Raw genomic sequence first — 15425 nt, forward strand, 5'->3', positions numbered from 1 at the left:
ATTTTGACTTAATTTTCGTGGAGGATGTAAGGTCTGTGTATAGATTCATTGCAGGTTTTTTTTTAAAAAGACTATCTTTGTTCCATTTTATTACTTTTGCTCCTTTGTCAAAGACCGGTTGGCTATATTTATATAGGTCTATTTCTGGCCTCTTTGTTCTGTTCCTGTAATCTGTCTTTCTGTCCTTTCACCAGTTCCATACTGTTGTGATTACTGCAGTTTTATATTAAGTCTTGAAGACTGACAGTGTCAGCTCTCCCACTTCGTTCTTCTTCAATTATATGGTGGCCTTTCTCGGTCTCTTGCCTCTTCATATAAATCCTGGAATCAGTTTGTCAACAACCATGAGATAACTTACTGAGATTTTGGATGGGACTGTGTTGCATCTGTAGAAGAACTGACATCTTGACAATATTGATTTTTCCTATCCATGGACATGGACTATCTCTATGCTTCTTTATTTTTTCCTTGATATCTTTTTTTGGAACTTTACGCTTTTTCTCACACAGATTGTGCACATCATTTTTAGATTTATCCCTAAGTATTTCATTTTTTGATGCTAACATAAATGCTAATGTGTTTTTAATTCAAATTCCAGTTGTTCATTCCTCATATGTAAAAAATTAGTCAACTTTTGTATATTATTGTCTATTACTGTATCTTCCAACTTTGCTATAAGCACTTATTGGTTCTAGGAGTCTTTTTGATGATTCTTTTGGATTTTATACATAAATGATCTTTTTCTATATTCCTTTAAATTCCTTTTCTCCTCTTATTGAATTCAGTAAGACTTTCAACTTGATGTTGAAAAAGCATCAGTGGAATGGGACATCCTTGCCTTGTACCTGATCTTAGCAATAAGTCTAGTTTCTCACCAAGCATGATGTTACCTGTAGGGTTTTGTTTTTTTTTTAATTACAGATGTTCATGATGAATTTGAGGAAGTTTCTTTATAATCCTAGTTTGCTGGGAGTTTTTATCATAAACGAGTGTGGAATTTTTCCAGTGCTTTTTGTGCATCTATTAATATCTTCTTTTGACTGTCGATGTTGTCATATAGACTGTATTAATTGTTGAATGTCGGACCAGTCTTATGTATTTAGATAAATCCCATGTGGTTGTGGTGTGTAGTTCTCTTACATATTGTTGGATTCAATTTGCTAATATTTTGTTGAGAAGTTTTCATATCTGTTCATAAGAGATATTGCTCTATAGTTTTCTTGCAATGTCTTTAGTTTTGGTATTAAGATATTGCTGGCCTTTTAGAATGAGTTAGGAAGTATTCCCTCTGCCCCTGTCTTCTGGAAAAGATTGTAGAGAATTGGTATAATTTCTTCCTTAAATGTTTCGTTGAATTCAATGGTGAACTCATCTGGGCATGGTACTTTTGTTTTGGAAGGTTATTGATTATTGATTCAATATTAAAAATAGATATAGGCCTATTCGGATTGTATATTTTTTCTTGTATGAGTTTTAGCAGTTGTCTGTTACAAGAATTTTTGTGTTTCATCCAGATTATCAAATTTGTGGGTATAGAGTTGTTCATAACATCCATTTATTATGCTTTCATTGTCCTTGGTATTTGTAGTGATACCCCTTTCATTTCTGATATCAGTAATTTATGTTTTCTGTTTCTCTTAACTGGGTAGAGGCTTATAGATTTTATTGATGTTTTCATAGAATCAACTTTTGCTGCATCTGTCCATTTCTGATAGAAGCATGTTAAGGTCTCCAACCATAATAGTGGATCAGTCTCTTTCTCTTTGCTGTTCTATCAATTTTTGTCTCACAACTTTTTTTAATGTTTATTTATTTTTGAGAGAGACAGAAACAGAATGCAAGTGGGTTAGGGGCAGAGAGAGAGGGAGACCCAGAATCCGAAGCAGGCTCCAGTCTCTGAGTTGTCAGCACAGAGCCTGATGCGGGGCTCGAACTCACGAGCTGTGAGATCATGACCTGGGCTGGAGTCGGATGCTCAACCGACTAAGCCACCCAGACGCCCCTCACATTTTTTAACTCTCTGTTGTTAGGTACACACATATTAGGAATTGTTATGTCTTTTTGGAGTATTGAGTCTTTAGTTTTTATTTAATGCCCATCTTTATCCTTGATAGCATTTCTCGCTCTGAAGTCTGCTCTGTTTGAAATTAACATAGGTAGTCTTGTTTTCTTTTACTCAGTGTTAGCATGATATATCTTCATCCATGTCTTTACTTCTAATTGATATGTGCCTTTATATTTAAAATGGACTTCTTGTAGAACGCATATAGTTGGGTCTCATGTTTTGATCCGTTCTGAAATCCCTCTTTTTTTTTTTTTTTGGTGTATTTAGTCTATTGACATTTAGAGTGAATATTGATATAGTTGGATTAAAATCTACCGTATTTGTTACTGTTTTCTAATTGTTGCCTTTTGTTCTTTATGGCTACCTTTTTTTGCCTTCCACACCTTTTCTGTCTTGTGATTTTAATTGAACGTTTTATATAATTCCACTTGACTCATTTGTTAGCACATGAATTATACTTCTTTTTTGAGTATTTTAAGTGGTTACTCTAGAGTTTTCAGTGTACATTTACAAGTCATCCAACTCCTCTTTCAAATAACCCTGCTCCATGGATAATAAAAGTAGCTTGTAATAAGAAAATATTCCTAATCCATCCTTCCCGTCCGTTGCCTCATTTCTGTCAATTATTTCAATATTACATAAGCATACATACATAGGCACACACAAGCATACAGAATGGAATACATTGTTGCTATTATTTTGAAGAAACCATTATCTGTTGGATCAATTAGAACTTTAAAACCTAAAAGTTTGCATTTTGCTTTCACTTATTCACTTTCTGATACTCTTCCTTTCTTGTGTAGATCCCTATTTCTGACCTTTATCATTTTCCTATCTCCAAAGAACTTCAATTAACATTTTTTACTGGCAACAAATTTACTCAAGTTTTGTTTGTCTGATAAAGTCTTATTTTCCTTTCTCTCTTTTTGTTTTCTAAGTTTATTTATTTTGAGAGAGAGGGAGAAAGAGCATGAGTGGGGTGGGGGTAGAGAGGGAGAGAAAATTCCAAGCAGGCTCTGTACTGTCAGCACAGGGCCCAACGCGGGGCTAAAACTCACGAATTGTATAATCATGACCTGAGCCGAGATGAGGAGTTGGATATTTAACTGACTGAGCCACCCAGGCGCTCCCTCCTTTCACTCTTGGAAAAGTTTGGAGGTGCAGAATTCTAACTTGGTGATTTTCTCTCTCAACACTTTAAACATTTTCTCTCACTCTTTTTTTTTTTTTTCTTGCATAGTTTCAGAGGAGAATTCAGATATAATTCTGTCCTTGCTCCTCTCTATATAAGTTTTTTGTTTGGGTTTTGGTTTTGGTTTTGGTTGCTTGCTTGTTTTTGTTTTTGTTTTTTACTCTGCCATCTTTTAAGGTTTTTTTCTTACCTTTGTTTTTCTAAAGTCTGAAAATGATATGCCTACGTGAAGGGTGTTTTGTTTTTGTTTGCTTGTTGTTGGTTGGTTGGTTTTGTTTTGTTTTGTTTTGTTTTGTTTTGTTTTGTAGGCACATTTCCGCTTGCTATTCTCTGAGCTTCTTTGGAGCTGGGATTTGGTACCTGATATTTTTGGGGGGGAAATTCACAGCCATTATTGCTTCTAATATTGCTTCCATTCTCTCTCTCTCTCTCTCTCTTTTTTTTTTTTTTTTTCTGATATTACCAATACATCTATATTACACGTTTTCTCTCATGGTTTCGATATTATGTTTTGGGTTTTTGGGGTCTTTTTTCTCTCTGCTTTTCAGTTTTGGAAGTTTCTATTGTCATAGCTTCAAAGTCAGAGTTTTTCCTCAGCTATGTCCCGTACACTAATGAGCCCATCATTGTTCTTTTCTCTTGCAGTGTTTTTCATCTCTAACTTTTCTTTTTGATTCTTTTTTAGAAGAATCTCTCTGCTTATATTATCTATCTTTTATCATTTCCGTTGTCTACTTTTCCCATTAAAGCCCTTACCGTATGAGTCACAGTTTGTTTGTTTTTTTAATTCCTGGCCTGATTATGCCAACTTTCCTGCTGTATCTGACTCTGGTTCCGAAGGTTGTTCAGTCTCTTTAAACTGTGTTTTTTGCCTTCTAGTAATTCATGTTATTTTGGTTGAAAGCACGACCTGTTGTACTGGGTAAAAGGAATTGTGTGGTCAAGAGTCCTGTAGTAATATCGTGGTAAGGCATGGAGAGAAGGGGAGCCTTCCATAGTTCTTTGATTAGGTCTTGGTCTTGTGGGGAGCCTGTGCTTCCAGACTGTGAACTTCTTGCCTTCTTGCCTCCTCCCCCTTTAGGTGGAAGAAAATGTCTAGAGTGGGGTGAAGTTGAGGACTTCCCTTCCCTAGGCTCTGATAAAACTCCAGCAGGTTAGACTTTGATAAAATAGTTTCTCATAAGGGAAATCCTTGTTAAGATCAGAATCTCTAAAGGATTTCAAAATGGCTTCTTTATCTTCCTCCTGATAAAAGCACAAAGGGATTCCCCGCCCCCCCCCCCCCCCCGCCAATATTCAGTTGAGAATTTGGTAGAGCTCCTGGCAGTAAAATCAACAAAAGTGTGGGGACCCTCTGAGACTTAGGGTCCCCCTAAATTTTTTAATTCTTAGGCTTGTCTACACTAAGCCTGTAATAATTTGTCAATTACAGGTTTGTGTGTTTCTTTTTCCCTACCTTGGCTTATTGGGTCCCACAAAAGTTTCTTCCTGTAGGTTTCTGCTCAGGTAAGTTGTGATTCTGTATATTCACTTGACTTTCTTTCCAATGTTTGGGTCAGTCATTGGACCTCACTTTTCTGTCATATCTGAGAACAGTTGTTGATTTTCAGTTTGTTCATCTTTTTTACCAAAAAAAAAAAAAAAAAGGCCAAAACATGACTTTCACTAACAAACTTCCATCTTGTTCTCAGATGTGGGTCTTCTGCAAAGACACAATTAAGTTCTTTAAAAATGTGACAAGTGCTCCTGGGTGGCTCAGTTGGTTAAGTGTCTGACTCTTGATTTCAACTCAGGTCATGATCTCACAGTTCCTGGGATCCAGCCCCATGTTGGGTTCTGTGCAGACAGCGCAGAGCCTGCTTGGGATTCTCTCTCTTTCCCTCTCTCTCTGCCCCTCCCCCGTTCACACTCACTTGCTGTCTCCCTGTGTCAAAATAAATAAACTTAAAAAAATAAAAATAATAAAAATGTGACAATCAGAACAACCTATGGAGTGGGTGCCCCTAGTGAGAGTAAGTATTACTAGGATAGCCTACAAAATACGTTTCTGAGGTTTTGTCTCTCATCATATTTCTTAGGAACGAGAGTGACTCCTTTTAGCAAATGCAAATGCATACCTAACTCCATGTGCATAATGAATGGGTTTTAGGGTCCTTCTGAAAAGAAGATGGTGTAAGTCAGTTATCAAGAGAGCCTCAGGAATGGAGAAGCAAATTATTTCTCTTGAAAGTTAATAATGTCAAAAGCTACGTATTCCTGAGAGAGGAAAAACATTTAAATTACAATTTTACCTTCATAAGAAACATCACCAAATGTCTTCAATTCAGTGAATGTTGAGGGGCGCCTGGGTGGCTCAGTCAGGTAAGCATCTGACTTTTGATTTCAGCTCAGGTCATGATCTCATGGTTTGTGGGTTCGAGCCCCATGTTGGGGCTCTGTAGTGACACTGCAAAGCCTGCTTGGGATTCCTTCCCCCTATCTCTCTGCCCTTCTCCTTCTCACACTCTCTGTCTCACTCTCAAAATAAATAAATAAATAAATAAATAAACTTTTTAAAAAATAAGTGAGGGGCACCCGAATGGCTCAGTTGGTTAAACGCCTGACTTCGCCTCAGATCATGATCTCATGGTTTGTGAGTTTGAGCCCCCCGTCGGGCTCTGTGCTAACAGCTCAGAGCCTGGATGGAGCCTGCTTTGGATTCTGTGTCTCCCTCTCTCTGCCCCTTCCCCTCTCATGCTCTGCCTCTTTCTCTCTCAAAAATGAATAAACATTAAAAAAAATTTTTTTAAATAAGTGAATGTTGAATATTTATATTTAAATTATAAATTTTTAATAACGAAAGGACTTTGATTTTTCGGTGTTTTGTAGAAGCATTGGATGCTGAACTTTCTTTTTCGGTACACACATTTGTGATCTGTACTGAAAGTAAATGTTGAAATATGTAGCGATAGATCTTTAATACCCACAAGAAACCAGTTTCAGATTACAGATAGAAGTAGACAGAGAAGGCTTTGCACAGCAAGATTCTGCAGCTTTGATGTGTAAGGAGAGACAAAAAATCTTAGTTCTAGAGAATGTTTTATAGATCGTCCTCCTTTGTGATAAGTCCTCCCTAGTATATAATTATTACAAGGCACATGACATTAGAATTTATCCACTTTCTTTCCTCACGTGTTCTAACATTCTCCGTGAGCATTCCCTTTAAAAAGTTAAGACTATGAATACAGTTATGGAGACTGACTCAAGTATAAATCATGTGCTTCATATCACTTTCTAAATGTCCAGAAATTCTAATCAGAGGTTTGGTTGACATACCTACATCTCAGTTAGTTAATAGAAATATAGGGACCATATCTACAGATAGGTCAGTCACCATGTAGACTTGGTCCATCTAGGGAATTGGTCTCCAGTGTCTGATTCAAATTTGAAAAAAAAAAAAAAAAGCATGTTAAAAGGCTTTTAGGTAAAGATTTTCTTTTTCTTTTTCTTTTTTGCCAGAACATTACAATTCCTTGGCTGTCATATTTTGGCATCCACTGATTTGAGTTGGGGAATTTGCTAAACATGGAGGTAAAAAAGAAAGTTGCTTTCTGCTTCAAGATTTCCAAATTTCTGGCAGCAATCTAAAAAACATATCTCTTAGCTCTATCTCCGGGCAAAAGTGTTTTGCTAACATTTCTCTTTTTTCCTGACCTTTTACTTCATTGTTAACATACTCTATCCATCATTTCACCCCCTCTAGTCTTAGGATATAATCAGGATCTGTAAAATTATTCAATAAGGGAATCTAATTGCCCTAGGGGAAAAAGGGACTTTTCTCTCTTGAAATCCAGGGGAAAATGGGTAGCACTAAAACTCATGTCAGGAATTTTTTAAAAAGAAAAAAACAAAATATATACTCTTAAAAATGAATGCATATATATCTTTATGTCCCTTCAAAATTTACTGACTGAAATGATAACAAAAATGTGGGTAAGTTCAAAGAAAGTGAAATGTTGTAATCAGACACGATTGGGATTTGGCATTTTACATTTGTGTCTTTTGGAAAGACTTTTTGTGAGACTCTCTGGTATTTTGGTGCATATCCAAGAGATATTACAATTTATATATTCATCCATAATCATCCCAAAAAAAGCCAAGTATTTTCTCAAAAGCAAGCTTAGCTTGATTTTCTTACCAAAATCCACTTACATGCGAACGTGCAAAGTTCAGATAGATCATCCAAATCAAGATGATCCGTATCAAGATGAGAATCTCCTTAAACTTTTTTTAAATGTTGATTTTCATTGTTTGTCCATTTCTATAGGCTTACAAGGTTAGTCTTTTTTTTTTAATGTTTATTTATTTTTGAGAGAGAGACAGAGACAGAGACAGAGACAGAGCTAGAGCAAGAGAAGGGCAGAGAGAGAGGGAGACACAAATTCTGAAGTAGGCCCCAGGCTCTGAGTTGTCAACACAGATCTTGATGTAGGGCTGGAACTCGTGAACTGTGAGATCATGACCTGAGCCGAAGTCAGACACTTAGCTGACTGAGCCACCCAAGCGCCCCGACTCTGTGATATCTTGCCATCCATCTAGATGGGTGTGCCTTCTAGCAGCTCATCGTTCCCTTGAAGTCTTTCAGGATGCTCTGGCTACAGGTCTCATGCAGCACTTACTTTCATTTACATCCACTTTATCATGCCCTTTCTTATATCCTGCACCCCATTTACTCCTCATAATCCTGCGAGAGCTAAATTATTAACTCCTTTTGGTTCTGAGGAAACCATGGCTCGAGGAGGATAATGACTTACTCAAAGTCACATGAATGTGATGTCAGAACTAGGACAAGAAGCCTGCTCATCTCATTACTGTAGTAGACAGAGGATTGTACACTGTAACAACTCCGTCTTTGGCCCTCCGTCTTGTTTGTGTTTGCCCCGTGTACTCTCTTGGGGCTATGTGTTCCAGGCCCCTTGGAGATCAATATACGTGCCTCAGAAATGTCCACCAAGGTCGGGATGGCGGGAAGCTTGCTTTGGCTTCCCATGAATCGGTTAGAGATAACATGCTCACTCCCCTTTCTGAATGCACAGGGGAATATTCTTTGGGCATATTCTATGGATTTTCAAAATGTCTTCTTAAGTTGCAAAACTTCCCAGAAGACATTGAGTTCATGTGAACGGTGGCTCCTGGAGCTGTAAAATCCTCCTGATGTTTTCTTGTGGACAATGCCATGTGCATACTCAGAATAAAGGATTCTTGGTTTTCTTCCTGGGAATGGGGCCACTGACAGAGTCTGGAAGCTCTTATAAACACATTTATTCAATTCTATCGTGTGTCACACACTACAAGCAAACAGCCGGTCTACAAACAGGCTAGTGAGGAAAACAATAGATCAAACAATCGTTTTTAAAAATTGTGGCATTTCTTTGGATTGAGTCATGACAGAAACTGATTGAGATTTTGCGGGAAGTCCCAGGACCCTCATTTAATTTCTGTGTTTTTGTATCTACGAGTTTTTGGCTATTAAATCTACCTAATCAAGACCTACTTCTTTCCAACGAAAGATCCTGACTAGAAGTTTGAGGCAAAGATGAAAATTAGAAAATGAGCTTTCTCAATTGTAGGTGAAGACACTGGTGGTTTGAAAATAAATCTCAAGTTCTATCTTTTGAACCAGAACCATTTTTGTCACCTTGCTTTCTGTCTTGCCTGAAGTAGTTTTCTCAACAAGTCATTGAAAACAGCATGATTGTTCAGCAAATCATTCACATTTTATGGGCATTTACCAAGAAAATCTTTTTAGAAATCACTTCTACTTCATCAGAGATGAACAATCAGGTAGTGCTGGACACAGTGGACGTAAGATGAGCTGTAAATTCATCCACATCTTGTAAATGAACATTAATTACCTTGCTTGAAAAAAAGGGAGGAGAGGGAACTACACAATATCTCAATACCTTAGTGTATTTGGAAATAAGGCCGGTCAGAGCTTCAGCCTTTATGTTACCAGGGATGGCATAATTAATTGTGTCACCAAGATGGTCTGAAACATAAATTATTGAGACAGAAGGGAACTGGTGGCCCATGTTGTCTGGCCTTGGAGTCAACTCTTGGAAATTGCTTACAAACTATTGAGAATCAGATGTATGGGGTGACTCTGATGCATGTATCTTGTTAATTCCTCCAGATTACCATAAATTGTTGGCTCTTTGGGAATATTCTATGGATTTTCAAATTTCATTTTGAGTTTATAATAGATAATGAACCAAATAGTATTACTCTCAAGTAGTATCATTAACCTGATGTTTAACCATGGCGGAGACAAACCAATAGGACACATAATTTCTTTAAGGTCATCCACCCAGGACAGCATTTCTGGATCCTACTTTGCCTTCTAGTCCACTGCTCCATGTTAGGGTGTAAGATAGCAGGACACAATAATCCTAATCTTCATTCTGTCCATTAATCTAATTTTAAAAGGGAGAAATATCCATCTCAAGCATACCGAAATAGAACATTCCAGATGCTCTTGTACAGGCCTGAAAAAAACATGTCAAGGTAAAAAAAAAAAAAAAAAAAAAAAAAAGTATATCAACCTGTTTTCTCTTGCCGTAAATCTAAAACCCTTGCACATTTTATATGTTTTATCTTTTTCTTGCTGTAAATAACCCAGTTTTCAACCAGATGTGATTTTTACTCCTCAGGGAAATTTGACAACATCTGGAGACATTTTTGGTTGTCCCAACTGGGGTCAGAGGTACAGCTGACATATGTCAGGCAGAAGTCAGGGATGCTGCTAAGCGTCCTACAACCCCCGTAACAAAGAATTATCCAACCCAAAATGTCAACAATGGCATGGGTGAGTTAAGTCTCCCCTCCAGGCTGACCTAATTTTCTAGGTTTCTAGGGAGTAGGTATTAAGTATTTTGTAACTGCTTTGGGAATTTGAAAGGTTATTAGGTTCTGAAAGCCTGTTTTCTAATAGAAATGACTATGTCATACGAGAGATCTCCGCTCACCTTCCCGGGGTGAGGGATTTGAAAGAATGTGAGACAAAAACACATCACAGGGAGGACAGATACGGCACAGGGAATATAGTCCACGGTGTAAGAGCGTTGTAAGGTGACAGATGACAGCTACACTTGTGGCCAGCATAGCATCCGGTATAGAGGTGGTAAGTCACTAGGTGGTACGCTCAAAACTAATGTAACATTGTGTGTCGACTGTACTTCAATTAAAAAAAAAAAGAAACCAGAAGAGACCCTTCAAAACTGAGAACACACTGAGGGTTGATGGGGTTGGGAGGGAGGGGAGGGTGGGTGATGGGCATTGAGGAGGGCACCTGTTGGGATGAGCACTGGGTGTGGTATGGAAACCAATTCGACAATGTTTCATATTAAAAAAAATAATAAAGGCCAAGTGAAAAAAAAAAAAAAGAAAGAAAAAATACTACCTTGAGGTGCTGTTCCTAGATGCTCCCAGGAACATTTTGCTCTCAATGGTGTTAAAGCCATTTCACAAACAAAACCCTTGTCACTCGCCTCTAGGAGAGTAAAATGTAGCTTTAGGGCCTGATTCCTTTATTGTTCTGAAGGTCAGAAAGACCTTGAAGATCTCTTTGAAAGGAAACAAATATGTGCTTTGTAACAACCAGTAAGTTTAATGGCTCCATAAACCTAACAGAACAGTCAAAAGTAATACTTTTCATCTATTGTCTACTTTACAGTAAACAAAAATAAGAAGGATTGCGCTTGGTTTCAGTTGATAACTCTGTCATTTTAAGACTTCTGGCAACACTAGGATTCTTCTAACCGCAATCAAATGACTTAATTTATCTTACATTTTCAAATTTTGGTTGGGAGTAGGTATTAAGCATTTTGTAACTGCTTTGGGAATTTGAAAGGTTATTAGGTTCTGAATAACAGTCTCATGTTTTCCCACCAAACTTTTCCCAGCAGTGAATATATCTGGATCTTATTCTGGTTTTTTATTCTTTTTTTAGCTTCCTGAAATGACTCATGTTCAAACACGGCGACCCTGGTTGATGTTTCTCCTGCAGAACTTTGGATTGACCCTAGGTTGGCTTTCTCTCTTACTGTTGGCTATATATGAACAAAATATTAAAATATAAGTTAAGAGTCTCACACTTCTTCAAAAAACGAATTTATATGGCCTCCTTTTGTTTCTTTTGTCGTACTCTATATAGTGATTGTAAATTAATTATTGTTATCTTAGACAAAGTATGTGTCTTTTAGTTCATTAAGTTATTAATTTTATAAGGCACTTTTGTTTTAGGATACAAAGATCACGTTGCCCTCAATTGAAATTCTGGTTTTAGTCCCCAGCACCATGATGGAACTCGTATCTTTTTTAGTAATTAGGAAATTCTAAATTAATTCTGGGAAACTTTCAAACAATATTGTTTTGCTAATAAAGAACGTTTGTTTGTAGTATTTGAAGTGGACAGACGCCTGTTGGGATAAATTGGCTGCAGCTTCTGTGATATCAATAATATTTTTCTGCTTGTAAGATGACAAACCCCAAGGAAACTAAATGACAGACAAATGTAATAAAGCCTAGTGTTAATGTGGTGATTTGTATTACCTTCTGTTTCTGAGTGTCAGATTCTGAACCAACTCTTGCAAAACCAATATAGTATAGTTCTAGAAACCTTGCCCACTGGCTCATAAGTGATGTTACATCAGCAAACTCAGGAAGCCTAGAGGATAATACATGAACATTCTATCTAATCACTAAATGAAACCTGTTTTAGGTAAGGAGAACTGGAAACAAAAAGGGAAGTTCAAAAAAATGTTTTAAATAACAAAAGCTTAAGTCAGGCCGTAGATCAATGCATAAACTGTCACAGGGGAGGGGCAGAGAGAGAAGCAGACACAGAATCAGAAGCAGGCTCCAGGCTCCAAGCTGTCAGCACAGAGCCCGACGCAGGGCTCAAACCCACAAACCCTGAGATCATGACCTGAGCCGAAGTCGGACGCTCAACTGACTGAGCCACCCAGGCGCCCCTACACTGTCACAGTTTTAACAGATTGTGCTTATGGATATAATATTACTGACAATGTGATATAGTTTATATTTTTGGGAGGAAATCTAAACATGATTCCAGTAGGTAAGTTCATGAAATGTGCAAACAACGTTACTGACAACCTAGCCAATTTATTAAAATAGAAAATAACCCCGGCTTTAGTTATTTTTCTTGGAAAATAGAGGCCTAATATTTTTCTTATTTTTTTAATGATATATCTTGACAAGGGAAAAGGCCCATTTGACTGCCAAAAAGACTCGTAGCAACCAATCCAATCCGTCTCTCCTGCCTTTCTTACCGGTAAATAGATATTCTGCCTTGTCCCACCCAAACTCGATCTTTTTCTACCACCTTTATTTGACTTCAAAGTGAGGCGGGTTTCTTCTTCAGTTGTCCCTAGAGCCTGATTTCAGGGGGCCTCATGACAAAGTACAGCAGTTCACAAATGGTGGCATCCAGTAAGAGTGAGGAGGGAACATAAGGCAAGCTGATAGGCCGCAAACATCCACACCCCCCCTCCCCAAGCAGGTGGGATGTGTGATACTCCTTGGGCACTCCTGGCTGCCCAAGAACAAAGGAAAGGGGGGAAAAACAAATGGTTAACTGATAGAGATCATTGTCCTGCAGGATCTAAGCCTCCATCACCCCTCCATAGTGATGTGGGGAACAAAGGCAGAAGGAAATGGCAGATAGAACTAAATTGCCTTCTAACCTGCAGCCCATTGACAAATACTTGGTGTTCCTCCAGGAACTCCCTGTGTCTTAATGCTAATGCTTTGCTAAAGGGAAAAACAACCCTAGCTTGACAATAGCTAGGCCTCCAGTATCCCTTGAGTCTTCCTTAGCATATGAAAATCTCGCTGGAAACTTCCCCTGGACTCCCCCCCCCCCGCCCCCACTCCATAGTATATAACCAGCGTCTCTTCATGGACTTGGGGCAGCTCTTCCTGCCCACGGGTCCTGTCCCCGTGCTTTAATAAAATCATCTTTTTGCACCAAAGACGACTTCAAGAATTCTTTTCTGGCCGTCGGCTCCGGACCCCGTGAACCCCGCTGTCACCCCAAAAAGCCTCATCAGGATCAACCAGGGGACTTCCTAAAACACAGACTGTTCCTCCCCATCCCGAGAGTTTCTGATTCTGTGAGCCTGGGTAGGGTTTGAGACTTTGATTTTGAACGGCTTCCAGGTGATCGTGATGCTGCTCGTTGAGGCACTCCTGGAGCTCCGCCGGCTCGGTAGAAGTCAGCCACAGCTGGCTTCGAGAAAGAGCAGGCACACAGCCCCGCTGCCCAAGGGCTGTGTGATTCCCGTTAAGTTGATTAACCACTCTGTAAACCTCACACTAGGCCAGCGTTCCCAGGTTGAAACTCCTTTCCCTTTGCCTCCTGGTCTCGGAGCAGAGGATCAGTTACAGGAGTTACTGGATGAGGAGTCCACAGACCTGCACTTGCACTCATAGTCGCCTTAAAGGTAAGCAGCCGCGACACCTAGAGCTTTGCCCTTCTTTTGTTAAAAAAGACACTCGTTTGTAGCCGAACAAAACCACCTTTGTGGTCAACACGGTGTGGAGGCTGTGTGCTAGAAGCACCTGGTGCCATTTGCGTTTTGGTCTCTATGACCCAAGTTCTGATTTTTGACATGGAGCCTGAGTTTGTGCCAATTTAATTGGGAAAGTTCTGCTGGGTAAATTATTTCAAGTTCAAGTCTAGCGCAGTTTGGGGCTAGCTAAATTACAATTTGGGGGGTGAGCGACTCACAGCGTAACGTTCCAGGGAGAGTGAATTGAATTTGACCTCTAGGATGAGTTTGTGGGTACGGTGCAGAGGGGCTGGAGTGATTGGAAGGACGTTCTCGGTGAGCGTTTTGCAAGCCTGTAGCTAGTGCCCTGATGGTAAACAGAGTCCTGGCCATCAGAGGTCATCTGTAGGATGTCACCCTAAGGATACGGGGGTAATGACTTCTAAGGGGCACCTTTCTGGGCTCAGCACTCCTTCCTTCTGCTCCCTGAGCTGGCTCCTTGCTAATCTACTGAGCAACCCCGTAGCCCGTGAGGGACCTCCAGCCACAAGCAATCTTAGAATTGCCAGCAATTCTCTTCTCCTCAAAACTGAGGGGTAATGATAAAAATATTAGGACAACTCTTCGCCTTCTAAATATGGGCAGAGTCTCAATTTGGGATGGCTGCACATCATCATCCCGTGAAGTTATCTAAATTCACGTGTTCCTGAAATTCGGGGTAAATGGCGTTTTTCCTGAGGCCAGATTTCTCAATAACCGTAGAGTCTTTCTGTTTACTAGGCCTAAATTTAGGATTCCGCTGTATTTCTACTTGGTGATTGATTTCTTTTGTCGTCACTGAGCTAGAAATGGTCCAAGAGAAAAATAAAAGAGCAACTCACACAGAAATCTTATGTGAACAGACATCTTTATGGAAGACGTCACCATGTCGCTGTGATGCCAAGTGCTGGGCCTGGGGAGATGGTTCCCGTACTGCGTGCTTCAGGGCGAGAGGGTTCTGCGTGTGTGCTCATGCGTTATGGCCAATACCACTCTGCCCAGAACCCAGACTTTGGAGGTGAGACTGTGCCTCTTGCTGAAAGACGTACCCGTCAGGACGCTGCATTTTTACACTTCCTTTCTCCTTCAGAGCTGAGGGGAAGGGTCCTACCATTTGGCTGCTAATCGCTAGGGTACACGGGATTAATCAGATGGGGGGTTTTGTGTGATCATTAAAAAAATAGGCTTTTTTGAAACTGGAATCTTGGTTCAGAGACCAATACTGCCACTCAATAGTCTTGCAACTTGTTTAAACACCTATTTTCTTCTCATGTAAAATAAGGCTAAAAAGGGAACCTCACTCCTAGGATTGTGGTGAGGTCCTTAGGAGACTCTTACTGCTCATGAGGCCCTTAGCTCAGTGCCTGCAGAATGGAAATGGATCCATAAAGAGGAATTTATCATCGGTACCCGCTTGGTCGTCAGTTCTGTGGTTTACCTCCCAGGGCTGTGCTTTGGGTCAAGGAAATGTTTTGTCTTGGTGGAGAATGGAGAGCAAGGCTTTTTATGTAATCCTCTTGTGACACCTCCAAGCCAGCCCCCACCGGTCCTTCAAAGCTGCCTTTCACCTTTACTCACT

General features: G+C 39.5%; 1 protein-coding gene across 5 annotated transcripts in view; it reads left to right on the forward strand.

Annotated features, from left to right (window-relative positions):
• The window catches only part of SLC39A12 (solute carrier family 39 member 12), an 85319-nt gene extending 73486 nt beyond the window's left edge, over nucleotides 1–11833 (forward strand). For 4 of the 5 annotated variants that reach the window (XM_060659231.3, XM_060659230.3, XM_060659233.3 and 1 more), the window contains one exon: nucleotides 11245–11833. In XM_060659231.3, the coding sequence (XP_060515214.3) occupies nucleotides 11245–11373 (129 nt within the window). In that variant the 3' untranslated portion in view covers nucleotides 11374–11833. The remainder of the gene's footprint in view (nucleotides 1–11244) is intronic. The other variant, XM_078450381.2, reaches the window with a different exon arrangement.
• Nucleotides 11834–15425: the final 3592 nt, after the last annotated feature.

This window comes from Panthera onca, chromosome B4 (assembly GCF_046562875.1).
Source record: "Panthera onca isolate mPanOnc1 chromosome B4, mPanOnc1 haplotype 2, whole genome shotgun sequence".
Taxonomy (NCBI): Eukaryota; Metazoa; Chordata; class Mammalia; order Carnivora; family Felidae; genus Panthera; species Panthera onca.